At 49.6% G+C, this 17,376-nt stretch overlaps 1 protein-coding gene across 1 annotated transcript in view; it reads left to right on the top strand.

Annotated features, from left to right (window-relative positions):
* The window catches only part of FAT2 (FAT atypical cadherin 2), a gene marked incomplete at its 3' end in the record, with an annotated part of 53,957 nt that extends 36,586 nt beyond the window's left edge, over positions 1-17,371 (top strand). The window contains exons 11-23 of the mRNA XM_008937772.1: positions 678-874; positions 1,502-1,655; positions 2,400-2,633; positions 3,425-3,814; positions 5,367-5,581; positions 6,221-6,358; positions 6,997-7,140; positions 7,405-7,602; positions 8,456-9,263; positions 10,030-10,175; positions 12,160-12,601; positions 15,084-15,237; positions 17,140-17,371. Coding sequence (XP_008936020.1) covers positions 678-874; positions 1,502-1,655; positions 2,400-2,633; positions 3,425-3,814; positions 5,367-5,581; positions 6,221-6,358; positions 6,997-7,140; positions 7,405-7,602; positions 8,456-9,263; positions 10,030-10,175; positions 12,160-12,601; positions 15,084-15,237; positions 17,140-17,371 — 3,452 coding nt within the window. The remainder of the gene's footprint in view (positions 1-677; positions 875-1,501; positions 1,656-2,399; positions 2,634-3,424; positions 3,815-5,366; positions 5,582-6,220; positions 6,359-6,996; positions 7,141-7,404; positions 7,603-8,455; positions 9,264-10,029; positions 10,176-12,159; positions 12,602-15,083; positions 15,238-17,139) is intronic.
* Positions 17,372-17,376: the final 5 nt, after the last annotated feature.

Here is a 17,376-nt window from a genome sequence, read left to right as displayed (position 1 = left end):
TTCAGCAGAGGACACCAGCTCCTTGCCAAGGAGAAGGATTCTCCAGAGGCAGAATCTACTTCATTTAAAATCTATTCTGTGTAATATCAGCAGGAGCAGCATGAGTGTGGTGGACTGGAGAGCCTGCCCAGTCTGGATTTACCTGTCTCATTATTTGGCTCTTAGAGAATCAAAGAGTAGCCCCCAAAAGCACAGCTATATGTTAAATACCTCTATAGGTTTGAAGGAAGTACAACCATATATAGTACTGTAAGAACAAGATCTAACCAATGTCTGCAGGGTATTTGCAGCTCTCAGATCCCTTTAGGAACACGCACCAAGAAAGACTGACACGTTTTAGGAAGGTGAGACAATGGGGTTCTGAGGCAATGAATATGCACTTCTGCAGAACATGACTGAGATGTTTTTGCAATCAGGAGTTGTTTCCTCCTTCCAGGGTAATCAGCAGACAGTGACTAACAGAAGCAGGCAGGGTGGTTCTCAGCTGTGCAGTGAGGTAGACCAGCATTTGGTCTCACCTGCCTGATACACCACCAGTGCTCTCTGTGTCACCACTGCAAGTCCTCCAGCTCTCCTAAGGGACCAGCAGTGGACACACCTATATCCCCTTTCCTTATCACTTCTGATTCTTAGCACTCAGTAAATGCCTTTTTTCCTTGCCTCCTGCCCACTTCTAGAAGGAGATGTAATGGGACAGTTCACAGTTAACCAAATTGAGGGTGAATGGACAATTTCTTCCAAGAAACCTCTGGACAGAGAAGATACAGAGAAATATCTCCTCAAGGTTATGGCTTCTGATGGGAAATTTCAGGCTACCACTGAAGTGGAAATTTATGTTCTTGATATCAATGACAACAGCCCTGAGTGTGGCCAGGTAAGATGTCTGTCCTGGGACACTGGGGGCGTGATGGGAGTGGCTGGGAAGGAGAGAACACAATAGCAAGGAAGAGCAAGCAGAAAGCATGTTAAGAGGGTTTGGCTTGTCATAATTCTTCTCACACAATCCTGTTGCTTTGATTATGCTTAGCAAGTTTAATTAAGCTGCATGTCAAGCAAGAGCATTAAATCTAGCCTCCAAGCATGTTTGCCAGTAGTAAGTGAGGGCTTAAACATTATGAAGGATAATTTTTGGAGATAAACAATGCCAGGAAGCCTCCTGGGTAGGGGCATGTAAATTACTGAGTTTTATATCCTGCTAAGCTGAGAGATTCCCATCAGGAGGTTTGTTACTGGAGAGAGCTGATCACTGGTATGGATGTTACCTGTGGTGAAAGAACAGACGTGGCTGCTTCCCAAAGGAGATTCAGAGGCTTGTGTGAAATGAGCTCACTGGTCCCAGTTCACACCCCAGCAGCCAGCAATGGGACATACATTGTGCTCCCCTATAAACCACATGGTTTGCCCTTCTCTTTGATGCTTCTGCTAGTCCATTCCTCTCCATACGGGATGAAGGTATTTTGAACACAGTTCAGATGCCAATGACATCTTCTGTCCTTGTCAGTTATTCTACACTGGGAGAGTCTCTGAAGATGCTCTACCGGGTGCCTTCATTTTGAAAATCTCAGCAACTGACCCTGACGTTGGCAGCAATGCCCAGATAACGTACAGCCTCCACGGCCCTGGCGCAGAGGAGTTCCGGCTGGGCCCACACACAGGTGAGAGCTGGGCAAGGGCATGCTGCTATCCTCTTCCCCACCCACTCCTGGGAAACACCAGCTCCCAGGGTGGCTCAGCATTTATTTTCTCTCGAGCAAACAAAAGGACTGTTCATTCCAGCTCTCCCAAGCTAGGAGGGGATGGCCAGCAGGCAGGTTTGTTGCAACACGGTATAAAGGAGAGTGAGCTCTGCGTCGTCCTGTTGGCTTTCTTTGCAAACCTTGGCATGAGCATTGTTAAAATGAAGGGCAGACACTATTGCTAACAGCCAGGGCTCAAGGAGGAAAAAACAGCAAGCGAGTAAAACGACCCAACTCTAAAAACCATCTTAGTGAGTCTTGGGCAGTATATTTGCCCAGAGACATGATGATCATTCTAGAGATCACTTTGGGTTCATCATGTTGCAGAAAGCTTAGTGCAGTGGGGTTTATAAAGGTGTTTATAAGTACAAATTATTTATGAGCACTTTTATCCCATGATGGCATCCCTTGCATGAAGTTCAGCCCAACTTGCAGGATTCCCTGTGCCAAGTCCTGCCAGGGCACTGGCTGGCAGTCATCCAAGAATAGCCCCAAGCAGTGTGGTGTGGACACAACACTGCTATTAGCTGCATTACAAACAGTGTTCAAACCAGGTCTGTTGTCTCCCACGGTGCATCCAGGAAGGCAGCACGCTTGAACCTCTCTGAGCTCTCCTAGGCTGCAGCTGCAGAAGACAAGACCATCTCCTATTCTTCCCAACAGGGGAACTGACAACATCTGCACCTCTTGACCGTGAACAGAAACCCACGTACCACCTCGTTGCCAAAGCCACTGATGGAGGAGGCCGTTCCTGCCAGGCAGATATAACGCTGATCGTAGAGGACACAAACGACAACGCACCGAGATTCTTCCCCAGTCACTGCGCCGTGGCCGTTTTTGACAACACCACAACAAAGACACCCATTGCTGTGGTTGCTGCCAGGGACCTTGATGAAGGTGAGTCAGAATGGGATTTACTTTTTAGTAGAGTTCATCTTTTATCCTGAATAGAAACCTTTGAAACTTAGGGAAAGGCTACAGCAATAAGCATAGATGATGGAATCTTGGCAAAGATGTGCCTGGATCTCATGACTGACATGCCCCTGACTAGCAGGCTGGCATCAGCACTTTTGTGACCCTGTGGGAAGTGCAATATCTGTAGAAACACGCAAAGACAGACTTTGAGGACATGCTCAGTAACCAAAACCATGGTGCACAGTGAAAACTGTGACACAGTTTACCTGGGATCCAGACTGGACAGAAACTTTATCAAAGGTAAAGAATGAACATAAGGAAAAATGGACTTTTAGATCTGATGGGGTAGATGATATGGATGGAGATGTCCTTCTGAAGATGTGAAGATTCTCAGAGATGTAGGTAAAGGCTCCTGAGAAAGGAGCTTTCAATAATCCTTGCCAGCAGATACTGAATTTACATTGACAGGGAAGCAAGGTCATATTTATCCACTTTGGAAGCAGACCTGAAGGGAAGCTACATTTAAAAACAAGGGAATTAAAAATGGTAATCACCAGTAAGTATAGATAGGTGATGTTGATGGATGATGGTGAGGGTGGCTAGATATCTGAACCAAAGATGGACAAGCAGCACACTTGATGTCCATTCAGCCTCCATTTTCCTCTAGGAATTTAAGGTCATTAAGTCTACATAGTCCTAATGGATTAATAAATAAATAAAACCAGCAGCCCTCCTACCCATGAATGAATGCAGCCTGCCCCTTATTGTTCCAGGTCTCAATGCTGAGGTGGTCTATTCTCTGTCTGACTCTGCCAATGGACACTTCTCAATTGAGGAAACCACAGGGGTGATCCGTCTGGAAAAGCCTCTGAAGGATTCGCAGCATTCGGCGTTTGAGCTGACAGTCTGTGCCACTGACCGGGGCACCCCCGAGCCCCTCTCAGCTCTTGGCACGGTCACTGTCTCCGTTGTGGATCTAAATGAATATCTGCCCGTTTTCCTGGCCCCTGAATATGTGGCCATGGTAAAAGAAGATGTGGCCGTGGGTACGGAGGTGCTCAACTTGTCAGCCTTGACACGGGACAATGCAGAAAACACAGAGATCAAGTATGAAATTGTGAATGGCAATGACCATGGGAAGTTTCAGCTCAACTCAAACACAGGTGAGATGATCTCATGCCAAAGCATGTCCAGCTTAACCCAACATCAAAGGTTGTCCTTGTATGCAGTTCTCTGGTTCTCCATTTGCCTTGTGACTCCGCTCTCTGTAATCAGCACAAGAATAAGGACTACAATCTGATCATCTTCCCTAAATTTTGCCAGCTAAGTCACTTAAGGAGGGCTCCAAATCCTACTGAAATTAATGGAAAGATTCCTGTTGTCTAGGACCTGAGACAGGTCCATGGGAATGAGGAATACATGGAGAACAGGAGGGGGAAATTTTTCCACTTCAAAATGCAGAAGAAGGTGGTTTCATTTAAAAAGTCTCTCCATCCTGACCTCAGAAGGAACCTGCAGCCCAGGGTAACAGGCACCTTTATTAGGTAGCACTGAATGCACATGGCTAATACCAATCTGTAAAGCAGGAGCAAGTGTTGAGCCAGGTTCAGTAGCCAAATCAAGCACTGCTCTGTTTGCACAGCAATCTGATGAGAGCTCTTATCAGGGGCCAACATTAACTCCATGAAACAAGCCCTTGGCTGCATCATCAACAGCTTTCTGCCCTCAGCAGCAACATCCTTGTCCATATCACCTTCCTCAGCTTCTCTGTTCCCAAGGCTCTTACTAACTTTTGCATGCCAATCTTCTTACCAATTTGTATATCTTAAGAGACACACAACATTGCCATCTCCAGGGAACAACTGTGTGATAGGTTCAGTGCTGGACCCAGGAAAGCACTGAAGTCCACAGGTCTCTCTCTCTCTCTCTCTCTCTCCGCCGCCTACTTTCACTTTATGTTAATGTCCCTCACTTATTTTTTGAGATTAACAGCCTCCTCCTCCTCTTCTCTGTTCCCAAGGCTCTTACTAACTTTTGCATGCCAATCTTCTTACCAATTTGTATATCTTAAGAGACACACAACATTGCCATCTCCAGGGAACAACTGTGTGATAGGTTCAGTGCTGGACCCAGGAAAGCACTGAAGTCCACAGGTATATCTGTCTCTCTCTCTCTCCCTCCGCTCCCCACTTTCACTTTATGTTCATGTCCCTCATTTATTTTTTGAGATTAACAGCCGCCTCCTCCTTCTATGTGGTACCCTCACTTAAAAAATAAATCACAGCATCCCACTGCACACCATTTTTCCCTGTAAAGTTCTATATCTTGGACCTTTTCATCCTGCCTACAACACAGTTCAGTGATGTTCTACTACTGCCTTGGCCACAGCTTTCAACAGCACTGTTGGAGTCATCCTATTTTGTCCCAGATCTCCTCCAATCAAGACTCATGGAGACCTTCCAGAATGAAAGTTTATTTCACCTCTTCAAACACTTGATACCAGAATGAGGCAGGTTATGGCAGAATCAGTTCAATTATAGTTTGTTTTATGTGATGCCATGACCTTCAGTATCCTGATTTAATCAGAGAAGGTTGATGTTAGGTCAACAGCACCTTTTTAGCTGGCAGTTTGGTATATCTCCAGCATTGCAAGAAACCTCACGTGCCATTCATTCAAACTATCTTCTGTCCTTTTCTGCCCATCTGCCAACACAGGTACCTTATACATAAATGGAAGCTTGGACTTTGAAGCGAGTCATGAGTATTACTTGTCCATTGAAGGCACAAGGAAAGGCTCAGCTTCTCTCAGTGATGTGACCATGGTGGTGATCAACATCACTGACATCAACGACCACGCACCAGAGTTCATTCAAGACCCCTACGTCGCTGATATCCAGGAGGATGCTGCGGTTGGAGAAATCATCCTCACGGTATGACTATGAAGCAAGCCAGCTGTCTTCACCTGTTGTTCCCCTTGTGCTATGCATTATTTACTCTTCTTTTATACTTGACTTTTCCTTGGACAGTGCCACCTCAGTGGGTTTGTGACATTCAATTTCTAACAATTAACCATGACTTTAAAAAAGGATGATTGCCCGAATTCCTGACATTCCATAGACGGGGTGAATGCTTTGTCTTGTAAGACATCTCTAAGCAAAAGCTTGAGTTACCTAAGGGGGGCTCAAGAGCTTTGGGGACCTCACAAGAGAGCTAAAATGCCTGTAGTAGGTCAATACCTTGGAACCTATGGAAAATAGAGGGTTCCCTAGGCAGAACAGCAGAGCTCAAGGCATTTCCAGGTGGAGTTCCCTGACCAGCCAGTCTTAACAGTCACAGGGATGATAAAGTCAGGAAAGGGACACGGAGAAAGCCATTGTTGCAGCTCTGTGGTGTTTTGCCCTGAAAAAACTAATGAAAGACACTTAGGTAAACCACCTTCCTTCTTCCTCCTTATTTGAGGCAAGCTCAAACCAAGACCCTAAAACTACAAGGAGGTCCTGCCCCCATTCCTCCATGGCAAGGCCTTTTTTGGCCAGAAGTCCTAGCTTTTTTTTTTTTCCTCCCAACAGGTGTCAGCTGATGACTTGGATGGAGCAATGAACAATCAGATCACATATTCAATTGTGGAAGGGAACCCACTGGGACACTTCACCATTCAACCCAGAAGTGGGCAGATCAGCATCGCCAAGCATCTAGACAGGGAGGAGGTGAGTTCAGGAAACTGGGAACAGGAAGGCTAAACTAAATGTATCCCAAAAGACTGAGGGAACTGAGGATATTCAGCTGCCTCCTATTTTCTGCATGATCTACTCATAATACTGTAAGCAGAAGGCAAGTCTTTCATTCATTCATTTTCTAGACCCATAGCTACTGCTGTAGGAAGGCTGGACATTAGGGAAGGCAATAGAGCCTTCAGCAGTCACAACTCTGGGTTTTGGTCTGCTCCACTGGTGCCTCAAACTGGCTAAGTGAGAGCACCAAACTGGAAACCCATACAGTTGATATCTGCTTCTCTGCATCAGAGCATTATAGAGAACAGGTATGGGGAGGAGGTGGAAAGGTCATCTGGACAACATCGTTCATAAAAAAGTAGCACCTCAAACCACCACATGATAGATGTTTGCCCAGCTTGGTCTCATCTATTTTTGGCAAGTTATTTCCCTTCTCTGCAACCTCTGTGCAGATGTGCTTTGAGGCTTATGGATAGAGAGCTTTAGCCAAGGCCAGAGCTATTGTCCTGCTGCAACACATGGCCTCAGGCATTTCAACAAGCTGCAGCAGAGGAAAGCAGCAATGTGAAAAATCCACCATTTCTCCAAGTAATCATGTACTACAAATCCTCCAGATCCCCAGTTATTCCCTGACAGTTCGAGCCACAGACAACGGCCACCCTCCTCAGTCCAGTGACGTCGCTGTGCATGTCCATGTCTCTGATGTCAATGACAACCCTCCTCGGTTCTTCCAGCTCAACTACAGCGTGGTGGTGCAGGTAAGCCAGGAGGCAACTTGTTCTCCCAGTCCACCTCTAGGATACTAAGTCATGCATGGGCTGCTGTTGGAGCAGAGACAGCAATGAAGCCTGCTGTTGCTTTGTGCTCATAGCCACAAAGTCTCAGTTTGTGAGCACTAGAGATGCACGTGGGGCATGGGATTTGGTTCTCTGTTCCTGATCCAGCAGCTCTAGGGACACTGGGGGTTGCCCCAGGCCTTTTCTCTTTGCTTGCCTTCCTCCACTCATCTTTCCCCATTTCAGGAGAATGCTCCCGTGGGTACCAGCGTCCTGGAGCTGATTATGAGTGACAGAGACTCCCCAGAAAATGGACCACCATATTCATTCCAGATCACCCAGGGCAACGATGGGAAGGCTTTTAACGTCACCCAAAGTGGTCTGCTGGTGACATCATCCATCCTGAACCGAAGAATTAAAGAACAGTACCTATTACAAGTCCAGGTAGAGCCTGACTTACTGTCCTGGTATCTGAATTCCCCAGCCAGATTAAGTAGCAACAAAATAAGATTAGGACAGCACAGCTGAACAGTAACATCTCTGGCTTTGGAGAAATTCCATCCAGCACAAATTGTGCAGCTTGAAGCCAGCTCTGGAGCTCATTTCTCCACCCAGTCTGCACACAAGAAGCTGAGGGACAGCTTCTGCATTGATAAAAATCAGATATGATCAAGAAAAATACTGCGTCAGCAGTTTCCTTAGCTGCTTTTCCCAGCATAATTCTGGTAACTTCCAGTTTAAAGTGGGACCTGGACCCAGACCTATAAGATTTATCTAATTATCCTTGTGATTTAAGTTCCTCTTCCAAGACAATTTCTATTGTTGCAGAGTTAATTAATCCCCAATGTTATCAGTAGAGACAGTCCATCACAAACAAAAGGATAATAACATGCAAAATACATACCTCTTCAGTAATGACAGTTGTTCTAAAAGCCAGCTATGATATTATAGACCTCAACCACTAACAGCCTAAGATTAGGCAGAATCCTAGGCTATAATCTGATTATTCACATTTTTCTATTTTGAGATTCCTTGATTCGTGCTAGACAGACATTGTCAGAGGTGGGTGACAGACTTAAAGTCTGGAAGGTCAGCAAATGTGTTGACCTCTCCAGACAGAGGTCCAACACTGCTGCCAGTTTTTCCTATTCCTTCTTCATTCCCAGCCTGCTGCCCAACAGCTTCCACCCCTTGCTACCTGCAAGGCACTCTCCTTTGCAAGACCTTATCAACCCATCCAGTTGGGTGACACAGGTCAGCATGTGGCTCTAATGGATCTTTCTCTTTTCCCCGGCAGGTCTCTGACAGCGGTATCCCTCCCCTGTCCTCATCTGCATTTATAAACATCCAAGTGACTGAGCAGAGCCAGTACGCCCCCTCAGCCCTCCCCCTGGAAATATTCATCACCACCAACGAGGAAGCTTTCCGAGGGGGTGTTCTGGGCAAGATCCACGCCACGGACCGAGACCCCCACGACACACTGGTGTACACTTTGGTGGCACAACTGCCCCAGGAAGGGCTCTTCTCCGTTGGGGCTGCAGACGGGAAGATCATTGCTGGGGACAAGCTTCCTCACGGCCACTATCTCCTGAACGTGACAGTCAGCGACGGCACGTTCACGGCCACCACCAGCGTCAACGTCCACGTGTGGTGCTTCACGCAGGAGGCCTTGGACAAGGCGGTGGTGCTGCACTTCCGCCACCTCTCCCCCGAGGAGTTTGTGGGGGACCATTGGCGCAACTTACAGAGATTTCTGGGAAACGTCCTTGTCACCCGGCGCCAGAACATCCACATGGCCAGCTTACAGCCCGCAGCTGCCTCTGACGGAGTGGACCTGCTCTTGGCTGTTGGAGAGCCGCACGGCTCCTTGTACGAGCCTCGGGTCCTCGCCAACAAGATCACTGTGTCAGCTGGGGAGATGGACCAACTGGTGGGGCTCCGGATGAAGAAGGCAATTCACGTACCCTGTCACGGGTCAGACTGCGCCCACCGTGTCTGCAAGGAAACCATCCAGCTGGACCCAGGCATGATGTCTACCTACAGCACTGCCCGACTCAGCGTCCTCACCCCACGGCACAGCCTGGAGCAAATCTGCTCTTGCAATGGTGAGCAATCCTTCCTGGTAGTGTCTCACCCTATAAACCCAGGCCTATTGTGTTTGCCTTTAGTACTCTATAAAGCACCTGAATTTTCCACGGAATTAGGTTGCTCAATAACCAACAACTCTGCCTGCAGTTTCAAAAACAAATCCAGACTCCCAGAGCTTGAAAGTTTCACATAGATAGGTGTTGCTGTTATTAAATACTACAGAATTAAAAAAGAACACAATTATCTCCTTGGGAAAAGTCGTTCATACCTAGCAGGTAATGAAGCTCAGCGATGAGAATTTCAATCTCTGAGCTCTTGTTTTATTCTCAGCAAAGCACAGACTGATAAATTTGAGAAAAGCCAAGTAAAGCACATTTGTTATACTCACTCTAGAATGCATCAAGAAATAAAGGGAGCGGGGATAGAGGTTAGCATCACTTGAGCATGAATGGTAGGGGGATACCATAGGATAATATAAAGACTTATTAAGGATGAGGAAATTCAAGGGTCTTGAAGACCACACTGAATTCACCTGAAAGTGCTGTAGGACAGAACTAGCCAGGCTACTACTGCAGGGCTTGTTTACAGTTGCACAGATAGAAGAAATACTGGGAGCTCTAAATGCAAGCCGTGGGAGATGTAGTGCAGCAGTACATGGGTTTCCATGGATGAAACCGCTCCTGGACAGTTATGGTGTCAGGCTAGAAAAAGAGAGAAGGCTTGATACAGTCCCTAGTTTCAAAGTGTGACAAAGCTGAGACCTTTTGCTCATTCTCCTTGCAGGAACAGCGGTGAGGTTTGGAGGCCACAGCTACATTTGGTACCAGCACTCGCAGGTCGGCTCCTGGCACATGCACTTTCGCCTAAAGACCCACCAGCTGAACGCAGTGGTGTTCCATGCTAACGGCACAGACCAGGCCACTTTGGAGGTAGGTGTTGCAGTGCACAGGGACCTCTTCCCAAAGTAAAAAACTTACTGTTTTGGGGAAAGGAATCACAGAAGGAAGATGCAATCGGCACAGACCAGGCCACTTTGGAGGTACGTCCCAAAGTAAAAAACTTATTGTTTTGGGGAAAGGAATCACAGACGGAAGATGCAACAGAATTACAGAATGTAGGGGTTGAGCTTCGTAGATCATCTAGTCCAACCCACCTGCCAAAGCAGGGTCACTCAGAACAGGTTGCTGAGCATCACATCCAGGCAGGTTTTGAATGTCTCCAGAGAAAGACTCCACAAGCTCTTTGGGCAGCCTGTTCCAGGGCTCCAGCACCCCCAATAATATGGAATATAAGAATCATAACCAGTAGTATGTAGATTTGGTGAAGAGGACAGGTTCTCCCAAGGGCATGCATATCATTGCCCTTTCAATCACCAAACTCTCCTGATGTTCAGAAATAGGTTGCAGCAGGAGGGTGGCAAACCAGGCAAGCTAGAAACAACTGCCAGTTCTTGCTCCAGGGAATCAAGTTCTCAGCTGTCTCTGAGCCCCAGAAATTGATAAGCCAAATCTACAAGCCCATCTGAAATGAAGTCATGTTTCTCCAGATAAAGTGAATTGACAAAGTTCTCTGGTGTGTTTGCCAATTGTGCAAAGAGATTTACACACATTGCCCTGAGGCCCTTCCATGGCATGTGCCAGCTGCATCCAGTTCTTCCCTCAGCAGCTGCCATCTCCTTCAGCTGACATTTATACAATGGGCTTCTCCAAGAGTTATCGGTTGCTCTGCTTTTGACCCCTCTGGAGTAGCCCCATCATGTCATACATAGGCTCATCTAGAGTTCAGTGTAGCCCATAATGATTCCTCCTCTTCTAGCCTCTTCCACGCATTACCACTCCCCACTGTCTAATGCCCTCCATGGAAATCTCTTCTGCCTGGGATGAATGGCTTGGTGTTACATAGCAAGCCTGCAGGTTTTCCATGACTGTTCTGTTACATCTCTTTTCTTCTGCAGAGGCTCTTGGCTTCTGTGACAGAGAGGTTTTATCAACAAAGAGAGGTGAAAGAGATTTACTCCTGACTTCACCCTGAAACAACACAGCTAACCTTTCCTTTCTCCCTCCTCCATATGAGCTTTGAAGATGAATCTTGGGCCACAAACAGGAATTTCTGATGTCCCAGTTCAATGCAGAAGACACTGGTGTAGTTCAGTTTTAGCAGCTCAGTATCTTGTCTCCCTCTCATCTGCTGGAGATCAAGGATTGGATTGCACGACCTACCAGCAGCTTTGGCCTGGCTTCCCAGCATGCTGGTTAGGAGCTGGGTACAACAGTAAATCTGTCTTTCTCTGTCTCCCAACTCTTCCTTTCCTCCACCAGAGAAAGCTGACAGTGCTCCACCTTAATGTCCTGCCAGCACCCTCAGCCATGCCAAAGGGGCAACTGCTCCAGCACCTTCCCCACCACTAATGAGGCAGTGAGAACAGAATACAGGCCAGATGGCCTAGAATGAGAGTCCACCTGTGACTGGTGATGGGAGTTACAGACAGACTGAAAACAAGGGCTCTGATTAGGCTCAGGAAAGGGGAGAAGAGACATGCAGCTGCAGGAGTATGATCACATTGCTCTGCACCCCTTTATGTGGAAAGGTGAGCTTCCCTCCCTGGACACTGGTCAAAGGTTGCAGGGAAGGACCATGGGCAAAGCTGTGCCAGACACATGATGTTTTGCAAAATAAAGGATGCTGCAGTCACTTAAACAGGCTTTAACAGCTCCACGTGTAGCTTGATAGGGGTGAGAGGGGCTGCATTTGCCTATCTGGTAATTCCTGGAGTCTGAAAGCTGGGATTCATCTTGACTCTCAGTGCTGAGGCAGGGAGAGAAGGGAACAAGCAGCACTAGAAGTGCTGAAAGCCTCCATGAGCAGCAGCCACCCAGATCACAGCTAATCTGGCTTTTGGGGTGTATTTTGCAGATGGTTAACGGAGTGCCCCAACTCGGGTACCGCTGCCGGGGGCACTCGCGTGGGAACCTGTCCTCCTCACGGGCCGTGAGCGACGGCGAGTGGCACTCAGTCTTCCTGGAGGTGAAGAACACGTCCGTGCGCCTGCTCATCGACGGCCTGGGGAACGCCTCTCTCCAGCTGCCCGGGACCTGCAGCCTCTCCCGGGGCAGACGAGACCTGATTTTTGGGGGGCTCCGGCAGCCGCTGCAGTCCCAGAGAGTCACGCGGGGCTTCAGGGGCTGCCTGGACGTGGTTGCCATCAACGGCAGAGAAGTGGTTCTCCTGCCCGGGAAGGGGCAATCGAAGGAGGTGGTGGAGGAGGTGGGGATAAAGCAGTGCTGCTCCCCCGCCGGCGCCTGCAGCAGCAGCCCCTGCCTCAACAACGGGATGTGCTCCGAAACCCACGGAGGAGGTACGTGAGCATCCCACGCCGGGCGATAAGCAGTGAGAGGAGGGAAAGATGCGACCTCCCCACTCACCCCTATGTGAGGGGATCCTCCACGGGGGAACCAGAGGTCCCTGGTCCCAGGGGACCTCAGGTGAGAGCTGACTCAGTGTGGCAGCAGCTGGGGGGTATGAGATCATCATCCTGGCTCTCACCGGCAGCCCGTGGCCCGCAGGGCAGGAGGCTGTTTCTAGGGAGTGTGCATGACCTGGGAGAACAGAGCATTGCCAAAAACTCAAATGCAAATAGAAATTCCACCCACCCCTCTGCATCCTCTTTGCTTAAGGAGCCATTAGCAAGGCTGGAATCAGACAAGATGGCATCAGGCAGCGATGGTATCTGGGCAGAAACAAGCCAAGATTTTGGTCTATTCCCACTACAGTTGGTGATTCCTCAGGGCTACAGGAAGGGATATGGAAAACCGTAAGCACAAATCCAAGAGTCGCAGGCTAACGTGGGATGCATGTGTTCAACAGAGGTTTGATACCAGGCTCTGCCCAAGACAGTCTCATCGCTGCCCTGTCCCTCCCATGTGGTCCCTGCAGCAAGCTGTGTCACAGGGACAGGGCTAGTGTGCATGGCCTCAAGGGGAGGAGCTGCTATCAGGGACATCTACCTTTGTGTCACTGCCCTACACCCATGTCCTGGCTTCCAGGACAGTACCATGACACCTCATCTATCGAGATACTGCCCATGCTTTGGCCTGTCCCTGGGGCAGAGGGGTGCTTTCCAGGCTGCTGTGGGGGGGAGAAGCTCCTCCTGCAGCTCTGTGCTCTTTGGGGCCACTGCCAAAGCCCACACCCTGCCCAACAAGTGAGGATGGAGGAGGGAGCACACCTCCTCCTGCCCTGCCTGCAGCCTCTGGGAACAAGATTCCCAGCCCTGTCGACTCAGCAGCTGCCTGGTTCAGGTGAACTTGTTTGACACGAGGTGCATCTGTCCTGGACAGTTCAGGCTGGCACTCATGCTTCAGCCTTACCATTGAGACCCTCCACTCAGAAAACACCTCTGGCTGAGCTGCAAGGTGCTCCAAGCCCATAAAGTGGAAACTCACTGCTGCTCTAAGTCAAGGCACCACCTTTTTGCTTTGCAGAGAGTATGCAGTGGGAGAAGGAGGAAGAAAAATCACTCCCTCACTAATAATCACTGTGCCCTTCCCAGAGTTTCTTTCCAAGGCAACCAACTTTTCCTGCAAATGTCCCAACTGCTTAGCAAGGAGCCTCTGTGACACGGCTCCAGGCAGAACCTGCTGCAGGGAAGGGGTTGCTCAAGAGACATTTAGTTTGTGAGGTTACCCTGGGAGCTTGGCTGCCTTGAGCCTCGTGGGCTCGGCCTGTAGACCACGGGCATGCAGCACGAGTTCATGCCAAGCTCTGCTCAGGATCTCAGGCGTGGGATTACAGGCACAGGCACAGACACGTCTGGGCGAGCGAGCCCGGGTAAGCCACGTGGCCGCGTGAGAACTCATCTGAGTGGGAAGGGCCAAAGCCAGACCAGCCACCACACCAACCACAGCGCTCAGGACCACAGGGCCAACTACATGTGAAGCCCTCCATCCAGGAACACGCGTGTTTGGGCACACGCTGCCCTACAGGCAACGTCCAGCACCTGCTGCACGAGCACCAGCACGTCCCTCTAACATGCGTGTGGAAACAGGTCTACACTTCTTCACTCTAATGCCTGGTTGTTTAGCTTGTGGACTAGTCACAAAGACTTTTCAAGTGTGTTTTAAGGTGGAAACTCTGAATTTCCCACATGGCACCACCAGCTGAGTGACTAGCAGGAGCTCAGCATAGCCAAGGACATTCCCATGCTTAGGGCTATACTTAACAGCAGCCAAAAATCCAAGGAGCAGCAGCCCCCTCTGAGTCCTCAGCTATGCTGGGTTTCTCTCTGGCTACAAGCAGACACCTCCTGTAGGCAAGAGAAACTCTGCATGTTGAGACAGGCACTTCATACCACAAGAACTCGCAGGACCAAAGACTTCAGAGAACAATAAGTCACAGAGGATTGCACTTAGCAGAGTCAGAAGCTGTGAATCAGCCAGCCAGCCTTCCCTCCCCTGAACCCGAATTTGTCCCCCAGCTTATCCACGCAATACAGCTGTGCCCTGAATGCATCCCAGGCAGGAGAGGGTCTGGGGCAGGAGAGGGTCTGTGGCAGGAGACAACAGGCTTAACATGTTGCTTGAATATCTCCCTAGTGTCATTGTGTTGCCCCAGAGACCACCCACCCACCCAGCAACTTCTCCAGGTCCTGCAGCGTACCCACCAGCTATCCATGGATGGCTTGGGTGTCCCACAGCACCTGCTGCAGCAGCAATACCTGTTCAGGTGGCTAGCTTGAGCCCTCCATGGGTGCCATCAGCACCAGGCACTGCTTGTCCCTGCTCTTGCTAGTACTTCCATAGGGATATGGTCTGTGTATAACACACTCTCACCCTCTCCAGGTTACACGTGTATCTGCCCCGGGCTGTTTTCTGGTGATCGCTGTGAGCTGGGGGACAGTCCCTGCGACTCCAAACCCTGCCTGCATGGGGGAACCTGCACCCTCTCTGCCACTGGCTACTCCTGCCACTGCCCTGACTGGTACCTGGGCGAAAGGTAAGGTCTGGGGACACTTTGGGATGGGTCATCTCTGCACATTTCTGGAGCTCATCTTATCCAGACACTCTGGAATTAATTGTAAATTGCACATCCCTGAGCATCACAGCGTGGAAGTGTCCCAGGGCAGAGCTGAGCAGACCAGGACAGCCAGCTCTGCCATCGTGTGGTCATTGCCCCGCTGTGCCCGTCTCCTCTGAGTAGGAGGGGAAAAAAAAAAGACAAGTCTCGTCTCCTCTCCTCCCAGATGCCATGCTTGGAGCAGGTTAAAAGCCACTCCTTGCCCAGGGAAGAGTTTCTCCCCCCATGTTGCTCCTGCCACAGCGTGAGCTGAGCTTGGCTGCGGTGGGGGCAACCTGATAGCACTGCCCTGGGTGGCAGAAGGATGTCCCAAGGCTGGGGGGATGCTGGCTAGCACAGTTGCAAGCTGACCTGTCCTTCAGTAGCTGGGACACCCATCTTGGGTGCTAAAGGGGCTGTTTCTGCCCAGGACAAGCTCTGCAGGGTTCACCCAAGGGGAATTTCCATCACAGGCACAATTCGTCCAATTCAAAGCTCAGCTCAGGATAGTGGCTACAGTGAAAAGCAGGTGCAGGATGCTGTTCCTCATCTTGTGTCAGGTAGCCTGAAGATCCCTGCTATCACAGAGTATCAGTGTTTGGCTTTGGCCCTGAACCCTATGGTGCCCATCACTTGGAAGTTCTCACTATCAGTATTACAGCTTTGATACTTCTCTATATATGAAATAGAGAATACTTGCCAAATATTAACCCATTTAGGTTGGAGAAGACCTTAAAGTCATCAAGTTCAGCACTACCAAGTCCACCACTAAGCAGCACATTTACACACCTTCTAAATACTTCCAGGGATGGTCATTCAACCACTTCCCTGGGCAGCCTGTTAAATACCTCCAGCAAGAGAACTAACTGAGGCCCAGAAGCTGCTTTGCTGCTCAGCATTACCCACCTCAGCCACACAGCCCCTCTCCAAACCCCTTGCCCTGCCTCCAGCCCAACCTGGGGAGAGATGCCCAGCACAAGCTCCAACAGCCTCACCCCTACCTCATGCTGCTGCCTGAGCCATTTAGCCAGGATGAGCACTGGTCTTTTGAACCAATGCAAAGTCAGAAACTATTGGTGCAACTCGTGGAATAAAAGCACATAGCTGAGCATGAGGTGGCAGTGTAATATCCAAAAACATCCCTTGTCCAGCCTGTGGTACAGGTTGAACACACCAGCTCGAGCCCAAACCTCACAGAGTTTGTTCAGTAACAAGAAAAGACAGAAGGAAAGCCAAGAAAGTATTGTGTATCCCCCATGACAGGGAGATAATTACTATTGGAAGGAAAGGTCCCTGTACTGTTGAGGAACGTTTAGGTCTCAGGTCTGCAGATGCTCCATAAAAAAAAAAAAAGCTAAAATAGCCTCTCCAACAAGGATGCCCACTCACCCCTTCTCAGGCTAAACGTTCCCCAAATGTTTGCTGCAACCTGCAGACATCCCCAGATCACCCTGATACCCCACAGAGCCTGGAGGACATGTGATAACCTCTGTGAAGTCTCATATCTCAGAGTGATCCTGGACTCCCTAATTTAACAGGACAACAGCATCTCCTGATTCAATGTTAGCAGTAGAAACTCCAAATACTGCTTTGAGGCAGGAAGCCCCTCCCCATGTTAATTTGCTGCATGTGGCTGAAAACCAGAAGCATTCTGGTAAACATGGTGTCCTGAAAAGTGTCATTTCATCCTGAGGGATCACGGTCATCCTTCTCCAGGAGAGGCAGGTAGCACAGATCCAGCAAGGGAAGGAGAGCAGACCAGGATGGCCCGCTGACCAGGATGAAACACTTACCTGCCTTTCCATGCTGACGGTGGTTGCCTCCCTCCTCTCCTCCCCACAGGTGTGAAAAGCTGGCCGAGGAGTGCCCAGACAACCCGTGCCGGAACGACGGGCGCTGCGTCAGCAGCCAGGGCTCCGTCCGCTGCATCTGCCCGGCGGACTACCAGGGGCACTACTGCACGCAGCCCATCATCACCCCGGCCATCGTGCCCACGCAGTGGGCCGTGGGCCCCGAGGAGATCGCGGAGATCGTGGCCGGCGTGCTGGGGGTGGCCATCCTGGCCGTGGCCTTCGTGCT

The sequence above is a fragment of the Merops nubicus genome, unplaced genomic scaffold, assembly GCF_000691845.1.
Source record: "Merops nubicus isolate BGI_N331 unplaced genomic scaffold, ASM69184v1 scaffold4573, whole genome shotgun sequence".
Taxonomy (NCBI): Eukaryota; Metazoa; Chordata; class Aves; order Coraciiformes; family Meropidae; genus Merops; species Merops nubicus.
Note: the sequence above shows the minus strand (reverse complement) of the source record. Positions and strands in the feature narration are given on the sequence as shown.